We start from the raw sequence: 15,119 nt of genomic DNA, 5'->3' as shown, positions 1-15,119 counted from the left end.
AAAATTCTTTTCTTTCCAAATTCATTGGATGTTACAAACTCTGTTCATACTTTACATGACAGAGATTTTCAGGAAATGTATGAGATATATATATATATATGGATATATATATCGGGACTTAATGAAGTATCTCGTAACTTCATTATTTATAATGATATTCAAAGATTGAATCTATTCAAATCTTGTCTTGTAGTCTCATCTATGTGATGAACTTTTGAAACTAATTATAACTTGAACGGTGGTAGTTCAAGTAGTATTCGGAAAAGATATAAGTATATTGGAGTATCTTGTAACTTCATCTTTTCAACTTATATCTGGTTAATGATCATCTTATGCATGACAAAGATTTTCACAAAAAATGTTGAGACAAGGTAAGATATATGAAATCACCTTGCAACGATAGTTTTATACAATTATAAACTGGAACTCTGTGTATATTATGCATGGAAGAGGACTTCCAAGATTTTGAAAAGTATATATATACATATATACTGAATATTTTGCGACTTGGTCGCGTTAAGATATCAGCTTGGTTCATTTCTTCTTGACCAAGACTTTCATGAGTACTATGAGAAGGCTCATATATTGTTAATCATTATACATATTATTTTGGTGGGCTTGCTGCTCACCCTTGCTTTCATCTTTCATCACACAACATCAGATAGACAAGATGAATATGACCAAGCTCCCCATTCGCGAGCGGATAGGAAACGTTCCGCAGTTTCCTATAGGCGTTGATGTCGCTGTAGCTGAGGTAGGAACTACCAATAGGCTAGGCTTTCAACTTTTGATGTACCAGATTTATGTATATTTATCAATTGTAATAATGGCAAAGAAATGTAAATTTATTCAGAAACCCTTTTAAGGTGTATTGGCATATAATTGTGGAATAAAACGACTTGTGTTTATTTTTGGATATTCATCTCTGAGACTATAACTTGTGGTGTGTGTGTTTATGGTGGGGTCACAGTACAGAATAGTTTATTATTTATTAAGATTGGGTGTTATTAAGGGAAATGGAACTCGTGACAACCCGGATCCCCGACCCTGGATTTGGGGGTGTTACAGCTTATTTACAATTTTTGTTGTTCTGATAATCCCCAAGCCTTTAGTGAGTTAATTGAACCCTTTAAACTTCACAAAAGGGCTTTCACAGACTTATTATCTGCTGATAATAAGAAGGATATACTAAGACCCCTCCAAATTCCCCAATCTTTCAAACAATTCTTAGTAATTTCTGATCCTCACACATACACAACCATATATCCTGATGTTGCACCTACACAGCCTACTACTTATCAACCTCCACCAACCCAGCTTTCCAATACTCAACCAGCACAATCCTCTCAACCACAACCATCAGCACCTACTATCAGAACCTCACCTCTCAAGTCCAAATCTAAACCACACTTTGGTACATGTAAACAAGTGCCAGTTATGAAATCTGCTACACCATCTAGGCCCAAACCTAAAAGAACTATCTCTATGCCTAAATCTCCACCAAGGAGAAGAAGAAAGTTGATTCTGAGAGATGAATCTGATGAGGATGAACAAGTCCAGGTTCCTGCATCAGAACCTGTGACATTAGAAGCTGAAGAGTCAACTCTTCAGAAGGAGAAAGCAGCTGAAGCTTCTAGCATTCAGAAAAGAAAGAGGTCTTCACATTCTGATACAGATCATGTCACCCCTCCATCTAGAAAATCAAAATCAAGGAAGACTAGAGCAGGTGTGCATCTTGCACAAATTCAATCAGAATATGTTGAAGATGCTGAGGAAGGGGATCATGAATCTCTGATCTCATCAGAACCTATAGTGATTGAAGACCTTCCAGCACCTGAAGAAGTTCTGATTCAGGAATCTGAAATTCCTGAAGTCCACAGATCAGAACCTGTACAAAAATCTGTGATTTCTCCACCTCACTCTCCATTCAAAGAAACTACATCAGTTGAAGATTCAGAGTTAAATCCTAAAATTGACATTCACAGGTTGAATATTCCAACTATTTTGTATCTGGAAGCACCACCAGCAAAAGAGTCAACTCCACCTGTTTCTCAAATACTAAATACTGAAATTCCTACTACACCAATTCTGGATTTGGAAACTGAAGATCAGAATTTAGACAAAGCTGATATAGAGTCTCCTACAGCCACACACACCTTGGTGTTATCTCAAGATGAGGAGATTCTAGCAAGTTCTGGAGAGTCAGCTCCAGTAAATAATCCAGTGCCTACAGGAAAAGAGCCATTATTCCAGTTTGAGGAAGAGGCTGCTCCAGTTCCATGGGAGGAAACCTTTAGAGGAGTTGAATGGACAAAGAAGTGGAATGAACATGACTTCATTCCCAACTCAACTGTTCTGACAGATCATGTTGCAAAAGCTGATGAGTTGCTGATAAATTCTGACTTCAAAACACAACTTAAAGTCACTGCTCTCAGTACTAAAACTCTTCAAGGTCTACACTCCAAGACTCATGCAAAGGTTGATAAACTTCAGAAATAGCTGATAAGCTGGACATGATGCTCAAACTAGACAAGAAGAGGTTTATCAGACCAATTCAAGAAAAAGTGGATGTTATTGAGCTTGTTCAAGACAAACAGCATGCCCAACTGGATGAGGTCTTACAAAATCAAGCTGCCCAACAGACTCAGTTAAATGAAATCCAATCTTCAGTGGAACTCCTTCTTTCTCTACTCCTGATAGATGATGCCAAAAAGGGGGAGAAGGTAGTTAAGTCCAAATGCTCAATTAGCAAGGCACTGAAGAAAAAGGATGATTCTAAAGATGACCAGGGAAACCTTAGCAAGGGCAAAGGTTAAAGTCAAGGAAAGCAAGTTAGCAGAATTTCCATTCAGAGGAGTGATAAAGAAGGAAAGAAGACTTCAGCTACAGATCAAACTTTGTTGCTCACAAGTTCTGAAATTGAAGATCAAGTTCTGACAGCAAGTTCCGATAATCAAATTCTGATGACAAAGTCTGATGCTCTCATTCAAGGTGGAAGTCAAGACTCGAAGAAATTCATGCAAACCTTAAAGTTCAAGGGAAAGAAGGCAACCTTCTTTTACAAGGATCCTAAGATTCAAGCCTTAGATGAGAAACTTGCAAAGAGACCGTTCCTTAAGGATAATCCAGGAGTGGATTTAGAGGAACTTAGAGAAGAAGAAGCAAGATTTAATGCTGAAAAGTCAAAACTACAGTCTAAAGCTTCTAATGCAAAGAAGCCTCCCACACCTAAGGAGAAAGGTATAGTAATAAGAGAAAGATCTTCCACAGAGATTCCTGGATCAAGGACTAGATCTCAAACTACTACTATTTCCAAAGACAAGGGAAAAGGAAAAGTTGGGGAGACAGTCAAGAAACAGAAGATGAAGATTCCTCAAATTATGATGGATCCTGTGTGCAAGATGGTTCAAGTCTTTGATGATACTGCTGCTGAAGATGAAACAGTTGAAACTCTAAAGAGAAAGAGGATAACAGAAGAATCTAAGACAACCTCTGACATCGCTCAAGTTGTTCAGAGTGAAGATATTTCAGAACAGCAAGCTACAGATGAAACTGCAAATCCTGACCAATTCATCAAGACATCAACCTCTGACACTCTTCAAGTTGACACAGCTTAACACTTGATCAGAAAAAGAAGCTGCTATGGAACAAAGCTACTCCAGTGGAACCTAAGACCAATCTAATGTTGAATCAGCTTGTATCTTTTGGGTTTAGACCTAAACAAGCTAAAGACAAGTCCGGGTGAGGTTCTGACAAAGAAAAGAGACAAACAGGAGTAGAAGTTACTCTCAGAGATCCTTTCATTTTGACAGACAAACCATATGAAGAAATCAAACAAAAACACCTTGACAAAGTGATGTCTGCTCAAATTGTCATGGATACTCATGATGAATCAGAAGTTAAAGAAAAATTGATCATGTTTCTCAATGATGGAAGAACTTACAGATTAGCAGATTCTGATGTGCTAAAGAAGTCTGTCAAAGAGCTTCAACATATTCACTACCTTCTGGAAGTAAAATCTGATGTTACAAGAATATGGTCAGATTACATTTTGAAGGCTATAAAAGATCTTCTCAGAATTTCTGGTGCAAAAGCTTTCGAATACATTCCAAAAATTACTGAAGATGATGGAAATGAAGTTTCTATGAAGAAGAAGTCTGCTAAGTTTGAAGTAATTCTGAAGGGAAAGTGTTTATGCTACAATGAAGACTCTTCACATCCCAAAGTTATCAGACTTGGAGATGGGCTTGAAAGAACTTCAATTCCTGCACTCAGAGCAGCCATTTATCAAATTGGTGATAATGAAGATGAAGAACTTATGCAAGTCAAATCATAGTTAGTTGAAGTTCTGAGAAATGCTGAGGACAAGCTGGTAACAGACTTTACAAGGAATCACTATGGATTCAGATTGATCCAGTGATATTGGTAAAGCTACATGTATTGTAAGTTGTATTTAGCTGTTTAAAATAATATTTCATTGCATTTGTACTTAAATGTTTTTGACATCATCAAATCTATAAACTTGTATATTTTTCATAATTTACAAGTTGGGGGAGATTGTTAGATATATTTGTGATGTCATGTCTAATCTGGTTTGTTTAGTTTCAGAACTTAGTATCAGAACTTAACTGGAAATCAGAACTTACTGAAGACAGGAAGTTATCAAAACTTAAGGCGTCAGAACTTATATCAGGACTTAAGTGCGGGTACACTTCAGATAAGGAAAGCAGCTGATTTACAGGAGAGGATCTGGATTAAACAAGTAAAGATATGCATGAAAAATTGGACATCTATACGACTACAGTAGATAATCTTTGATTGATGTATTTTAGGAAACAGAACATATCATATCAATTAGGAGATATTTTGTAACTGTGTAGTATATAAACACAGATTATGATTTACACTATATGTGTTATAATTCACGAGAATATTATTCATGATAGTAGATTAAACCTACTATAACAGAGTTTGATATATTGAATAAACTTGTTTTTTGTTACATACTTGTGTTTATAATCGAATTGATTGAAGATACTATATTCAACCGCCTTTTATAGTATCATTGAGGCCTAACATAAAATAAACAAGTTACTATCATATTTCACTATACTAAACTTTTCTGTAATGAGCTAAAATTCTATTTTAAAATGCTATTGTAAATAGAATTTTATAAAAAGTCCCGAATCCAGTTTATTTATAACAAAATTTTAAATAATTATAAAATATAATGATAAAAATAATTAAATACATGTTGTTAATAATATCACTTTAAAAAAAGTACTTTCTCATATGTCAAAATCAAAATATTTTGCAGCAATATTATTATATTAATTTAAACACAAAATATTAGTCAAAATTTAGTCTTATTTATTTTTAAATAACAGAGTGTGCACTAAAATAAGCTTAAACCCTAATTTCTATCACTCCTCTCTATGAACCCTAAAAAACCCACAAACACTCTCTCATTATAACCATAAAGATGTAAACTTTACATCAATTTCTTCAAGATTTTATGAAGAAAATGTCTTTTATCACCATTTCAAAGTCATCTCAATTCAATCCTTACAAATCTTTATACCCCTCTTCACTAAAGACTCTACCTTTTTGTTCTTTATCTGCAGACCTATTAATCAAGAATGATGTGATCTTCACTGATTTGAGCTCAATTCAAGAAACCCATGTCCAAGAAGTTGATTTAGAGAGGCCCATGAGAAGAGCTCCAAGAGGTGATAAGCCTAATAAGAATAAGTATCAAGAAAATATTGAAATTATTTGTAGAATGATGGCTAACAGAGCTTGGACTACTCGTTTACAGAACTCTATTCGTAGTTTAGTTACTGAATTTGATTATGAATTGGTTTATAATGTATTGCATAGTGCTCGAAATGCTGAGCACGCGCTTCAGTTCTTTAGGTGGGTTGAGCGTGCGGGGTTGTTTAAGCATGATAGGGGGACACATTGTAAGATTATTGAGATTTTAGGACGGGCATCGAAGCTCAATCATGCTAGGTGTATTTTGTTAGATATGCCTAAGAAGGGAGTCGAGTGGTACGAGGATTTGTTTGTTATGTTGATTGATAGTTATGGTAAGGCAGGCATTGTTCAGGAGAGTGTCAAGTTGTTTCAGAAAATGTAGGAGTTGGGGGTTCCGAAGAGTGTTAAGTGTCCGTTTGGGAAATTTTAAAATAAGTAACTTATGACTTAAAATTAATAAGCGGCTCAAAAGTGATAAGTAGATAATACTTATAAGTTAAGTGTCCGTTTAGGAAATCTTAAAGTAACTTATGACTTAAAATTAATAAGTGGCTTAAAAGTGATAAGTAGATAATACTTATAAGGTTAGTTAAGTGTTTGGTTAATTTTACTTATAAGTTAGAATTTTTTTTTAACTTAAATGAACTAAAATAAATATTTTTTAAATATAATTATCTTAATTCATGATTTTTAAATTAACTTAACATTTATAAACATAAATTTGAAAACTAAAATTAATAAAAAATTAAAAAATCATAATAAGTTGAGAAAAAGTACGTCGTTACTAACATTAAACTTATCTGCTTATAAGTTGTAAATTCAACTTATAACTTATAAGTTGGGTCGACAAACACTCATCGATAAGTAGTTACGGGCTTATAAGCCAATAAGCCACTTATTTAGTGGTTGGCAAACAGGCCCTAAGACTTATAATTTTTTGTTTAAGGTGTTGATGAGGCAAGTAAGGTATATGATGGCAAAGAGGTATTTTAATAAGATGTTGGGTGAAGGGATAGTTCCAACTGTTCATACTTATAATGTGATGATTTGGGGATTCTTTCTTTCGAAAAGGTTTGAGAGTGCGAATAGGTTCTTTGAGGAGATGAAAGGCCGGGAGATTTCGCCTGATGATGTTACTTACAATACTATGATTAATGGTTATTGTAGGATTAAGAAAGTGGAGGAAGCTGAGAAATATTTTGCGGAGATGAAGGAAAGAAATATAGTTCGTAATGTGATTACTTATACCACCATGCTTAAAGGGTATGTGGAGGCTGGGAAAGTTGACAAAGGGTTAAAATTTTTGGAAGAAATGAAAAGTTCTGGCATAAACCCAAATGCTATTACATACTCAACTTTATTGCCAGGGTTATGTGATGCCAAGAAGATGCCCGAGGCTAGGACAATTTTGAAGGAGATGGTGACAAATTATATTAATCCCACGGATAATTTTATTTTCCGAAGGTTAATGTTGAGTCAATGCGAGGTGGGTGATTTGGATGCAGCTGCTGATGTGCTCAAAGCGATGATTAGACTGAGTATTCCAACAGAGGCTGGACATTATGGTATCTTGATTGAGCATTTGTTGGTATCTTGATTGAGCATTTGTGCAAGGCTGGGGTCTATGATAAAGCTGAAAACTTGGTTGATAAGCTTATTGAGAAGGAAATTAAATTGGGGCAACAGAGCGTGTCGGATATGGAGCCTACCGCTTACGACCCCATGATTGAGTATCTCTGCAACAATGCAAAAACAAACAAAGCTGAAACTCTGTTCCGGAAGCTAATGAAAGTGGGTGTTCAGGATCCAATTGCCTTCAATAATCTGATCCGTGGTCACTCAAAGGAAGGGAACCCTGATTCTGCCTTTGAACTTATTAAGATAATGGTTAGGAGACAAATTCCTTCAGAAGCAAGCGCGTATAAGCTTCTCACTGAGAGCTATTTGACAAAAGGTGAACCAGCCGATGCCAAATCGGCTCTGGATAGTATGATTGAAAATGGACATCTTCCAGATTCATCTTTGTATAGGTCAGTAATGGAGAGTTTATTTGAAGATGGAAGGGTGCAGACAGCAAGTCGTGTCATGCAAGCTATTTTGGACAAGGGGGTGAAAGAGCATATGGACGTAGTTGGCAAGATATTGGAAGCTCTTCTCCTGAGGGGTCATGTTGAGGAAGCCATTGGACGAATTGAGCTACTGGCGCATAGCGGATGTGCACCTGATGTGGATAGTCTGTTGTCTGTACTATGTGAAAAAGGAAAGACCATTGCTGCTTTAAAGCTTGTAGACTTTTGTTTGGAAAGAGAATTGAACATTGATTTTTCGAGCCTCGAGAAGGTGCTGGATTCCTTGTTAACATCTGGGAAGACTCTTAATGCACATTCCATCTTATGTAAAATAATGGAAAAAGGGGACACCACAGATTGGAGTATCTGTGAGGAACTGATTAAGAGCCTAAACGATCAGGGTAACACAAAACAAGCAGATGTCCTCTCAAGGATGATCAAGGGAAAGAATAAAACACCTGGAAGCAAGAAAGGCAAAAAGCGAGAAGCCATGGCTTCGTAGATTTTATCATAGCCTAAATTTTTTCTTTCAAGTTCAAAGGTAAAAGGTTATTGGCTAAATATCTCCCAAGGGTTTGGAAAGATTTTGTTAGCAGCAGAATAAGTGGCATGAATTTGATTTAATGTGTTTTTGTTTTTCATTAAACTCATTCAAAGAGTTTTCTTGGTAACACTCTACTTGATCCTTTTAGCAAAAGGCTGATATCTTCAAAATGCTGTAGCCGAGTATTTTTCGAAGAATTGGTTAACATTTTTCTGTTTTTGGTTGCGTTCTGATTTCTGCAACATAAATCAAATATTTCTATTGCGAATCTTGTGAAATGAAACTCGTACTAGCAGCTAGAAGCTAAATAGTTAGTCTTTTTAGATGAGAAGTTTTATTTAATGCTTGTAAGCAGGCTTCATTCTCATGATTGGTTGTGACCTGAAGTGTTCTACTTATATCAGGTACAAATATTGGGCTTACTTTCACTAAGCGTTAATTCAATACATGATTACAGGACCTAAATATCAGTGTTCTTTGTTTTTTATTCTTTCATATGATCATCTTATAGGAATTGCATGTAGTGAACATAATTGGAGTAGCCAATGCCTTCTACCAAAATTTCTTCTCGGTAATTAAACTGTATTTATTTCTGAAGTTATCTTTATCTCATTGTAATTGTTAGTCTTTTTTTCTTCATAATGTGTCTATTGCTCTTTCGCCCTTCTGCTGTATTATACATTCCTAGATGGAAGATAGTTTCTTGCAGTCTAACAGACATCACAGTCTTGTGCAGTTGCAGCCTGTTTAGTTTCAGTTGTAGCTGTGTAGATAGCTAAGTTCATATGTAATAAGTTGAAAGCTGCTGATGAGGATGTTACTACCTGACCTTGATGAAGATGAAGATGAGGATAACAGGAGCTTCTCACCTGACCTTAAATTGTTTATTGGTAAGTTGCCTTTTAATTGCGATAGCGCAGTTCTTGCTGACTTGTTTGGGAATGCTGGCACTGTCGAAATGGTTGAGGTACTATATAATTCAGCTCAAGTTTTGATTTTTATTTCTGGGTTTTGTTCTTTATTGTAAAAGATTGATGCTTTAGGTTACTTTGTTTCTATGTTCATGCTCAATTTTGTGTTTTTATTTCTGGGTATTGTTCTTTATTGTGAAAGATTCATGCTTTAGGTTAGTTTTCTTTATGTTCATGCTCAATTTCGTGTTTTGTATTTCTGGGTTTTGTTCTTTATTGTTAAAGATTGATGCTTTAGCTTACTTTTACTCAATGTTCATGCTCAATTTTGTGTTTTTATTCCTGGGTTTTGTTCTTTATTGTAAAAGTTTGATGGTTTAGCTTACTGTTTCTCTATGTTTTTGCTCAATTTTGTGTTTCTTTACTGGGGTTTGTTCTTTATTGTAAAATATTGATGCTTTAGGTTAGTTTTAATCTATGTTCTTGCTCAGTTTTGTGTTTTATTTTCTGGGTATTGTTCTTTATTGTAAAAGATTGATACTTTAGGTGCTTGCAAGGACTATAGTCCGAACTGCATTCATTTTGTGCAAATGAGTAGTAGTACAACAAGCCTTTGATTACTTTATAATGACTTCTCTAACAAATTGCAATGCTGCAGGACCTTGATGGTAGACAAATCCGGGTGAGTGTTGCTGAAGCTCCACCACAGAGGCGCTATTAAGTGTCGAATACTTTTGTGCTACACCTTCATCGAGAAACATCACAGTACAAGTCTACTGAAGCAGCGGCACTTGTATTAGATATTCAGATTTGTGTTACTCCTTCAATCAAAAAAAGAAGAGCTACTTAAGATGCGCATATCATTCATGTGTGCATCTTTATATGTAAGGCTTTAGTTAGAAATGCCAGAGTATTTATTTTCGGCAAAATTAGTAATATCTCCATTTCAGGACAGAGGAAAGCTTTCAATTTTCTATTTCTTATAATTATGTATGTCAATCTCCGATTTTTCAAAAATCGCCGATAAATTGCTCAAAAATCAGTCAAAATATTGATCCGATTTGACCGATTCCCGATAAATCGTCCGATTTTTTAAAAATCGTCCGATAAATCGTAAATCAATACCTCAACCGAATAATTTCGATTTCCGAAATCTGTAACATTGATGTCAATTGTCAAATGCTGAAGATATCAGATACAACTTGCTGTAAACACGGAAATTTTGTGCATTTTCTGACATGACCTCGATTGAAGTTTTGTACTAGCCCAATAACTTTTTTTTGGCTGTCACACTATTATATTAGCAGCACGTTAATATTGTCCACTAATATGTATAAAAATTAACAAATTAAGATACAGCAGCAATGAACCAATCTGCCAAGAAACAATCCACAAATCAGATTACTCTGTTACTCGAAAACTTAAACAAAGCTTAAAGCCAGATTTGTACTAACCCATTTCATTCAGATTGCTATTCTTTGTATTCACAAATTTTTGCAACTCTTTGTTGAATTGAGGGCATATAAACATGGAAAATTTCATCAAAGCCATCTTTTAAAATTTTTATTCGAAAGTAGTTGAAATGTCTTGTACCCGGAAGGTGTTTGATAGATGGCTGAAAGATGTGTGGTGATTTGAACTGCATTGTTTTTTGGTATCTCAGAGTGGTGATTCCGGGGGAAGCGTTGTTGAGGGTATTTGAAATAATACATAGGAAGGGTTTTTTAACGCAAATTAAGAAAGTAGATTAGTTGATTACTTTTTTGTGCTAAGTGCACCGGTTGATTTCAGTCTAAATGTGGAAAGATGGAGGGGCTTGTCATGTTTCGTATGGGGCTAAATATCAAGTCACTTACTGCGTCCAAATATATTAATTGAGTCACCGGTTACAAAACTGACTCAAATAAGTCACTCATTTAAAAATTTATATGAAAAATAACACTTTATCGTGAGTTGAAATTCTTAAAAATATTATATATTGAGTTTCCCACATTTTTTGTGAATGATATTACATCCAAATGAAAGGTTACGAGCTCTACTAATTTAGATAATATTATTAGATTTTTAATATCATTCACAAAAAATATAATATAATATCATACATAAAAAATGTGTCAAACTCAATATATAATATCTTTAAAAATTTCGACTAAGGATAAAGTGATATTTTTAATATAAATTTTTTAATGGGTGACTCATTTGAGTCAGTTTTGTAACCGTGACTTACTTGATACATTTGGACGTAAGTTACCTACTTGATATTTAACCCGTTTCGTATGTGACGGTGGAGAGGGATCTGGTGTTGCAATGCAATGATTGGTTGACACTTAACATGCTTGCATATTCCAATTGTTTATTTTTCTGTCATATGAGCTTGTATTAATGCTTGTCGCTACATGAATGCTTATTTGTATTTGTTTGTAATTATTTGTATTAGTTTGTGATGACTAGGATATGAGGCTTATTCGTTTTAGTTTGTGATTATTCATATATATTTGTGATAGAGGTCTGAACATGTGTTTCTTGGATATCAATTTTCATCAAGGGGAAATCTGACATTGAGCATGATATTGCTCATATCTTTAGCAAGTTTAATTCTTTTTGCTCTATTCTCATCATTTAGTATTATGAGTTCCCGTCCATGAGTCTGATGAAAACTCGGAGATAAATGGATAATTGGATATCTGTAATAAAACTTGCTGTCATTATCTTTAAGTACAGAGGATTGGATATAAAATTGAACTTGTGCACATTAGATGTTGAAGCACGTCCTGATGTTGTGGACTTTAGTATAATGCTCATTATTGATATTGGTTCGCCAGTACAAATTGGCCTACTTCAACTGTTGTTATTTCTTAATAAAAATTTAAGATGATGACTGGTCTGCATACAACTCTAACAAGAAAGAGGCCAGAAACATCCTGAGTTTAGTTTTGATTTCAGTAGGTTCTCACGTATGATTGCTTGATTTCAGTTGCAGGATCCAAGAATTTCTCATGAAGATCATGAGCAATCAGGAAAGAAGTGCTGATTCTTTAATTATTGGACTCCTATGTTCAATTCCCATATTTTATCATACTCTTGTCTGCATCATGTTGGATGATTAGGTGTATATTAGGCAGTAGTTCATGTAATACATTGTAATACTTTTAAGTACAGTTTGTTCTTTTTCTTAGGCAGTTGCAGAAATTGTCAAGGTATTTGAGCTTCAGCCTGTTATGTTTTGTTCGCTCTGAGAATTATATCAGGAGCTTGTCATGTGTAAAGTTTCTACCGCGGAAACAGGAAAAAGAGAGCGAATGTGCTTTACAGTGTTCGGTGTCACAAAGCTGCAATGATCTCGGCACTGCTTGCGGGGATTGTGGTTAGTGATATTATACAGGGTTCCTAGAAGGACTGGGCCCGGATTCTCAACTCCATCCAGTCCCGCATATCACCACCAGTCCAGACTACCTAGTCTCGGAGGCCCAATTTTTGGAAGCCCCGGCACGTGTGACACATGCATATACGCGTGATGAAGACAACTGTCATTGATCATGAGAACAATCAAGGCAGGTGCCAGGAAATCCTTAAAACATTCTTCGATCATTCCCATCCTGACACGTGTAAGACATCCACCTCAGTCAGGTGTCCTCCGTTCCTAGAACTAACGATTTAAAGGTACCAACCCCTAAACCCTATCATGGGGCTATAAATAACTCAAGGAGGAAAGATTTTGGGGTTAATCACTCTCTTACACTCATATACACACAGAGCTACCTTGCAGTAAAGTAAATATACACAAAGAGCCACCTTGCAGTAAAGTAATGCTGTTTCTAGAAGCAGGGACCCTGGTTATAAGGTAGCTTCCTCTCTAAAGGTTAAAACTACGATAGCAGCAAGCATGAAAGATCATAAAACACATGATTGAGTTGAATTATTTCTCTACAGTACTTTTTAATATTACTATTATTTTTGGAATAAACTGTATCCAGATACGGTCAGGTTGCATTATGAAACAGAGATTATTCTATGAAATAGTTGGGCTCTAATAATTCCTACACAAATGCAATTTCTTTCTCTTTATATATGAACACTTGTAGACCACCACTTGATCAACAAAGTGCACCTACTTTGAATCTTGAATCAAGTGTCTCTTGGTTCTCTCCATCATTCTTCTTTATAGTTTCGGTGGAGGTCGAAAATTTTGATTTTATTCTTGCTCTTACTTGTAAATTTTCGTCGGAAAATCAGTTATTTGATTATAGTCAACAATCTCTGTCAAGTGTCAGGGTAGCAGGGCAAAAAATACAACCTCCGAAGACCGATGAAATCATAATTGAGGAATCTATAGTGACAGTAGCAAGCAATATCAGTACTCTTTTCTTGATTGCCTGGTCTCCTTTCATTTTCGTGATTTGAATCTCTCCCAACTGCTGTCTCCGTGACCTCACAAGAACAATAATATCAGGTAGCAACAAATATTATTTGCAAAGCTAGAACTAAGTTCTTTTTTGTTAGCTCCTTTCTCTCTATTTTCTGGTGCTCATATTTCTATTTTCTGTGTCTGATTTCTAGCACAAAACTAAAGGACCACAACTTTTAGACTATTCCACCTAAAGGTAAATTCGGATTCTCTTCTGATCTTAGCTACTTAATTTGTTCTAGGTTGTGCCTGTCGCAGTTGTTTTCATGTCCAAGTACAGGAAAGAGATTAATGGAAGGCAAGTATAGCTTGTATAGCCAGGGTAATAGCGGCTGGAGTAGCACGAGGAATGAAGAGCTACAAGAAAATGATGTTTGGGGTGTTGTTGGCGAAAGCAAATATATCAATTCTAGAGCTGGTAAGTCTAAGGATATCTCTACTTATAATGCTCCTCATGGCCTTCCAACCGCTGCCAAAATGATTCCAAGAACGCAAACCAGTGCTTGTAATGAACCCGTAACTCAAATTTGCCAGCAGTCAGCTCCATTAAACATTCCAGACTGGTCAAAAATATATGGCAACAAGGTCTCCAACAAGACAACCAACAAATTCTTGTGGCTTGATCATGATGATGATAACGACGACAATGACTACCACGAATTCAGAAGAGACAACTGGGAAAGCGATGAAGATGATGGCGAGGACAATATGATACCCCCGCATGAATGGATAGCCAAGAAGCTAGCAACAAGTCAGATTTCTTCGTTTTCGGTGTGTGAAGGAGCTGGGAGGACTCTTAAAGGGAGAGATCTGAGGAGGGTAAGAAATGCAATCTTAAGCAAAACAGGATTTCTTGAATAATTTACTACTATGCTCATCGTCATTATCATGATTAGTGATTAAAACATTGCTAAATATATATGATTGACAATTTTGACGGTGACTCTGGAACAACTAGGTACATTAGTAAACAACCTTGATTTCTACATTCAGTATAGGCATTAGGCCATATGTATTTTGCAATTACTCATGTCTAAATTGTATTTGTGGCAGGAAACAAGTATTGCAATTTGCAAGTCTTAAATTAGTAAAAACATTTGTTCTGATGGTGTTTTTTGTACGTAAATGCTTCTGTTTATGCATGTTACTGTACTGAATGAAACTGGTAAAAGATGGATTCTAGAAAATTATAGGAGTTTTTTACTTACCGGTGTTAAGAGTTCTACTTCTGCATATTAGAAAAAAAGAATAGTACAGGAGTTATAAATTAAGGGGGGCATAAAAAGAGAGATTCACAGGAAAAGATCGGAACACATCATAAAGAAATAAGATGGTGGGATCACAAAAAACAAATTAAAAATGAGAGTGAAATCCTAGTATATTCACTTGCAAACAGATTTTAAAGTGTTATTAAAAAAAGTTGTTATTTTTTA

The 15,119-nt window shown here is 35.4% G+C and overlaps 1 protein-coding gene and 1 pseudogene across 3 annotated transcripts; both read left to right on the top strand.

The window, feature by feature from the left end:
• Positions 1 to 5,524: 5,524 nt before the first annotated feature.
• On the top strand, positions 5,525 to 10,257 carry LOC141685464 (large ribosomal subunit protein mL102 (rPPR5)-like; annotated as a pseudogene).
• Positions 10,258 to 13,163: 2,906 nt separating this feature from the next.
• On the top strand, positions 13,164 to 14,792 carry LOC141686971 (uncharacterized). 3 transcript variants are annotated; one of them, XM_074492089.1, is made up of 3 exons: positions 13,164 to 13,731; positions 13,839 to 13,882; positions 13,967 to 14,792. In XM_074492089.1, the coding sequence occupies exon 3, from the start codon at positions 13,978 to 13,980 to the stop codon at positions 14,545 to 14,547; it is 570 nt and encodes a 189-aa protein (XP_074348190.1). In that variant the 5' UTR covers positions 13,164 to 13,731; positions 13,839 to 13,882; positions 13,967 to 13,977; the 3' UTR covers positions 14,548 to 14,792. The 3 variants fall into 3 exon arrangements, with proteins under 3 accessions (XP_074348190.1, XP_074348188.1, XP_074348189.1); XM_074492087.1 differs by having other exon boundaries at positions 13,839 to 14,792; XM_074492088.1 differs by lacking the exon at positions 13,839 to 13,882 and having other exon boundaries at positions 13,165 to 13,731; positions 13,929 to 14,792.
• Positions 14,793 to 15,119: the final 327 nt, after the last annotated feature.

Source organism: Apium graveolens, chromosome 9 (assembly GCF_009905375.1).
Source record: "Apium graveolens cultivar Ventura chromosome 9, ASM990537v1, whole genome shotgun sequence".
Lineage (NCBI taxonomy): Eukaryota > Viridiplantae > Streptophyta > Magnoliopsida > Apiales > Apiaceae > Apium > Apium graveolens.
The sequence above is the reverse complement of the archived record's forward strand: the minus strand, read 5'-3'. Positions and strand labels throughout refer to the sequence as shown.

Excerpts from the sequence above, each read along its gene's own strand:
- LOC141686971 (XM_074492089.1), top strand. The coding sequence starts at position 13,978 with ATGGAAGGCAAGTATAGCTTGTATAGCCAGGGTAATAGCGGCTGGAGT.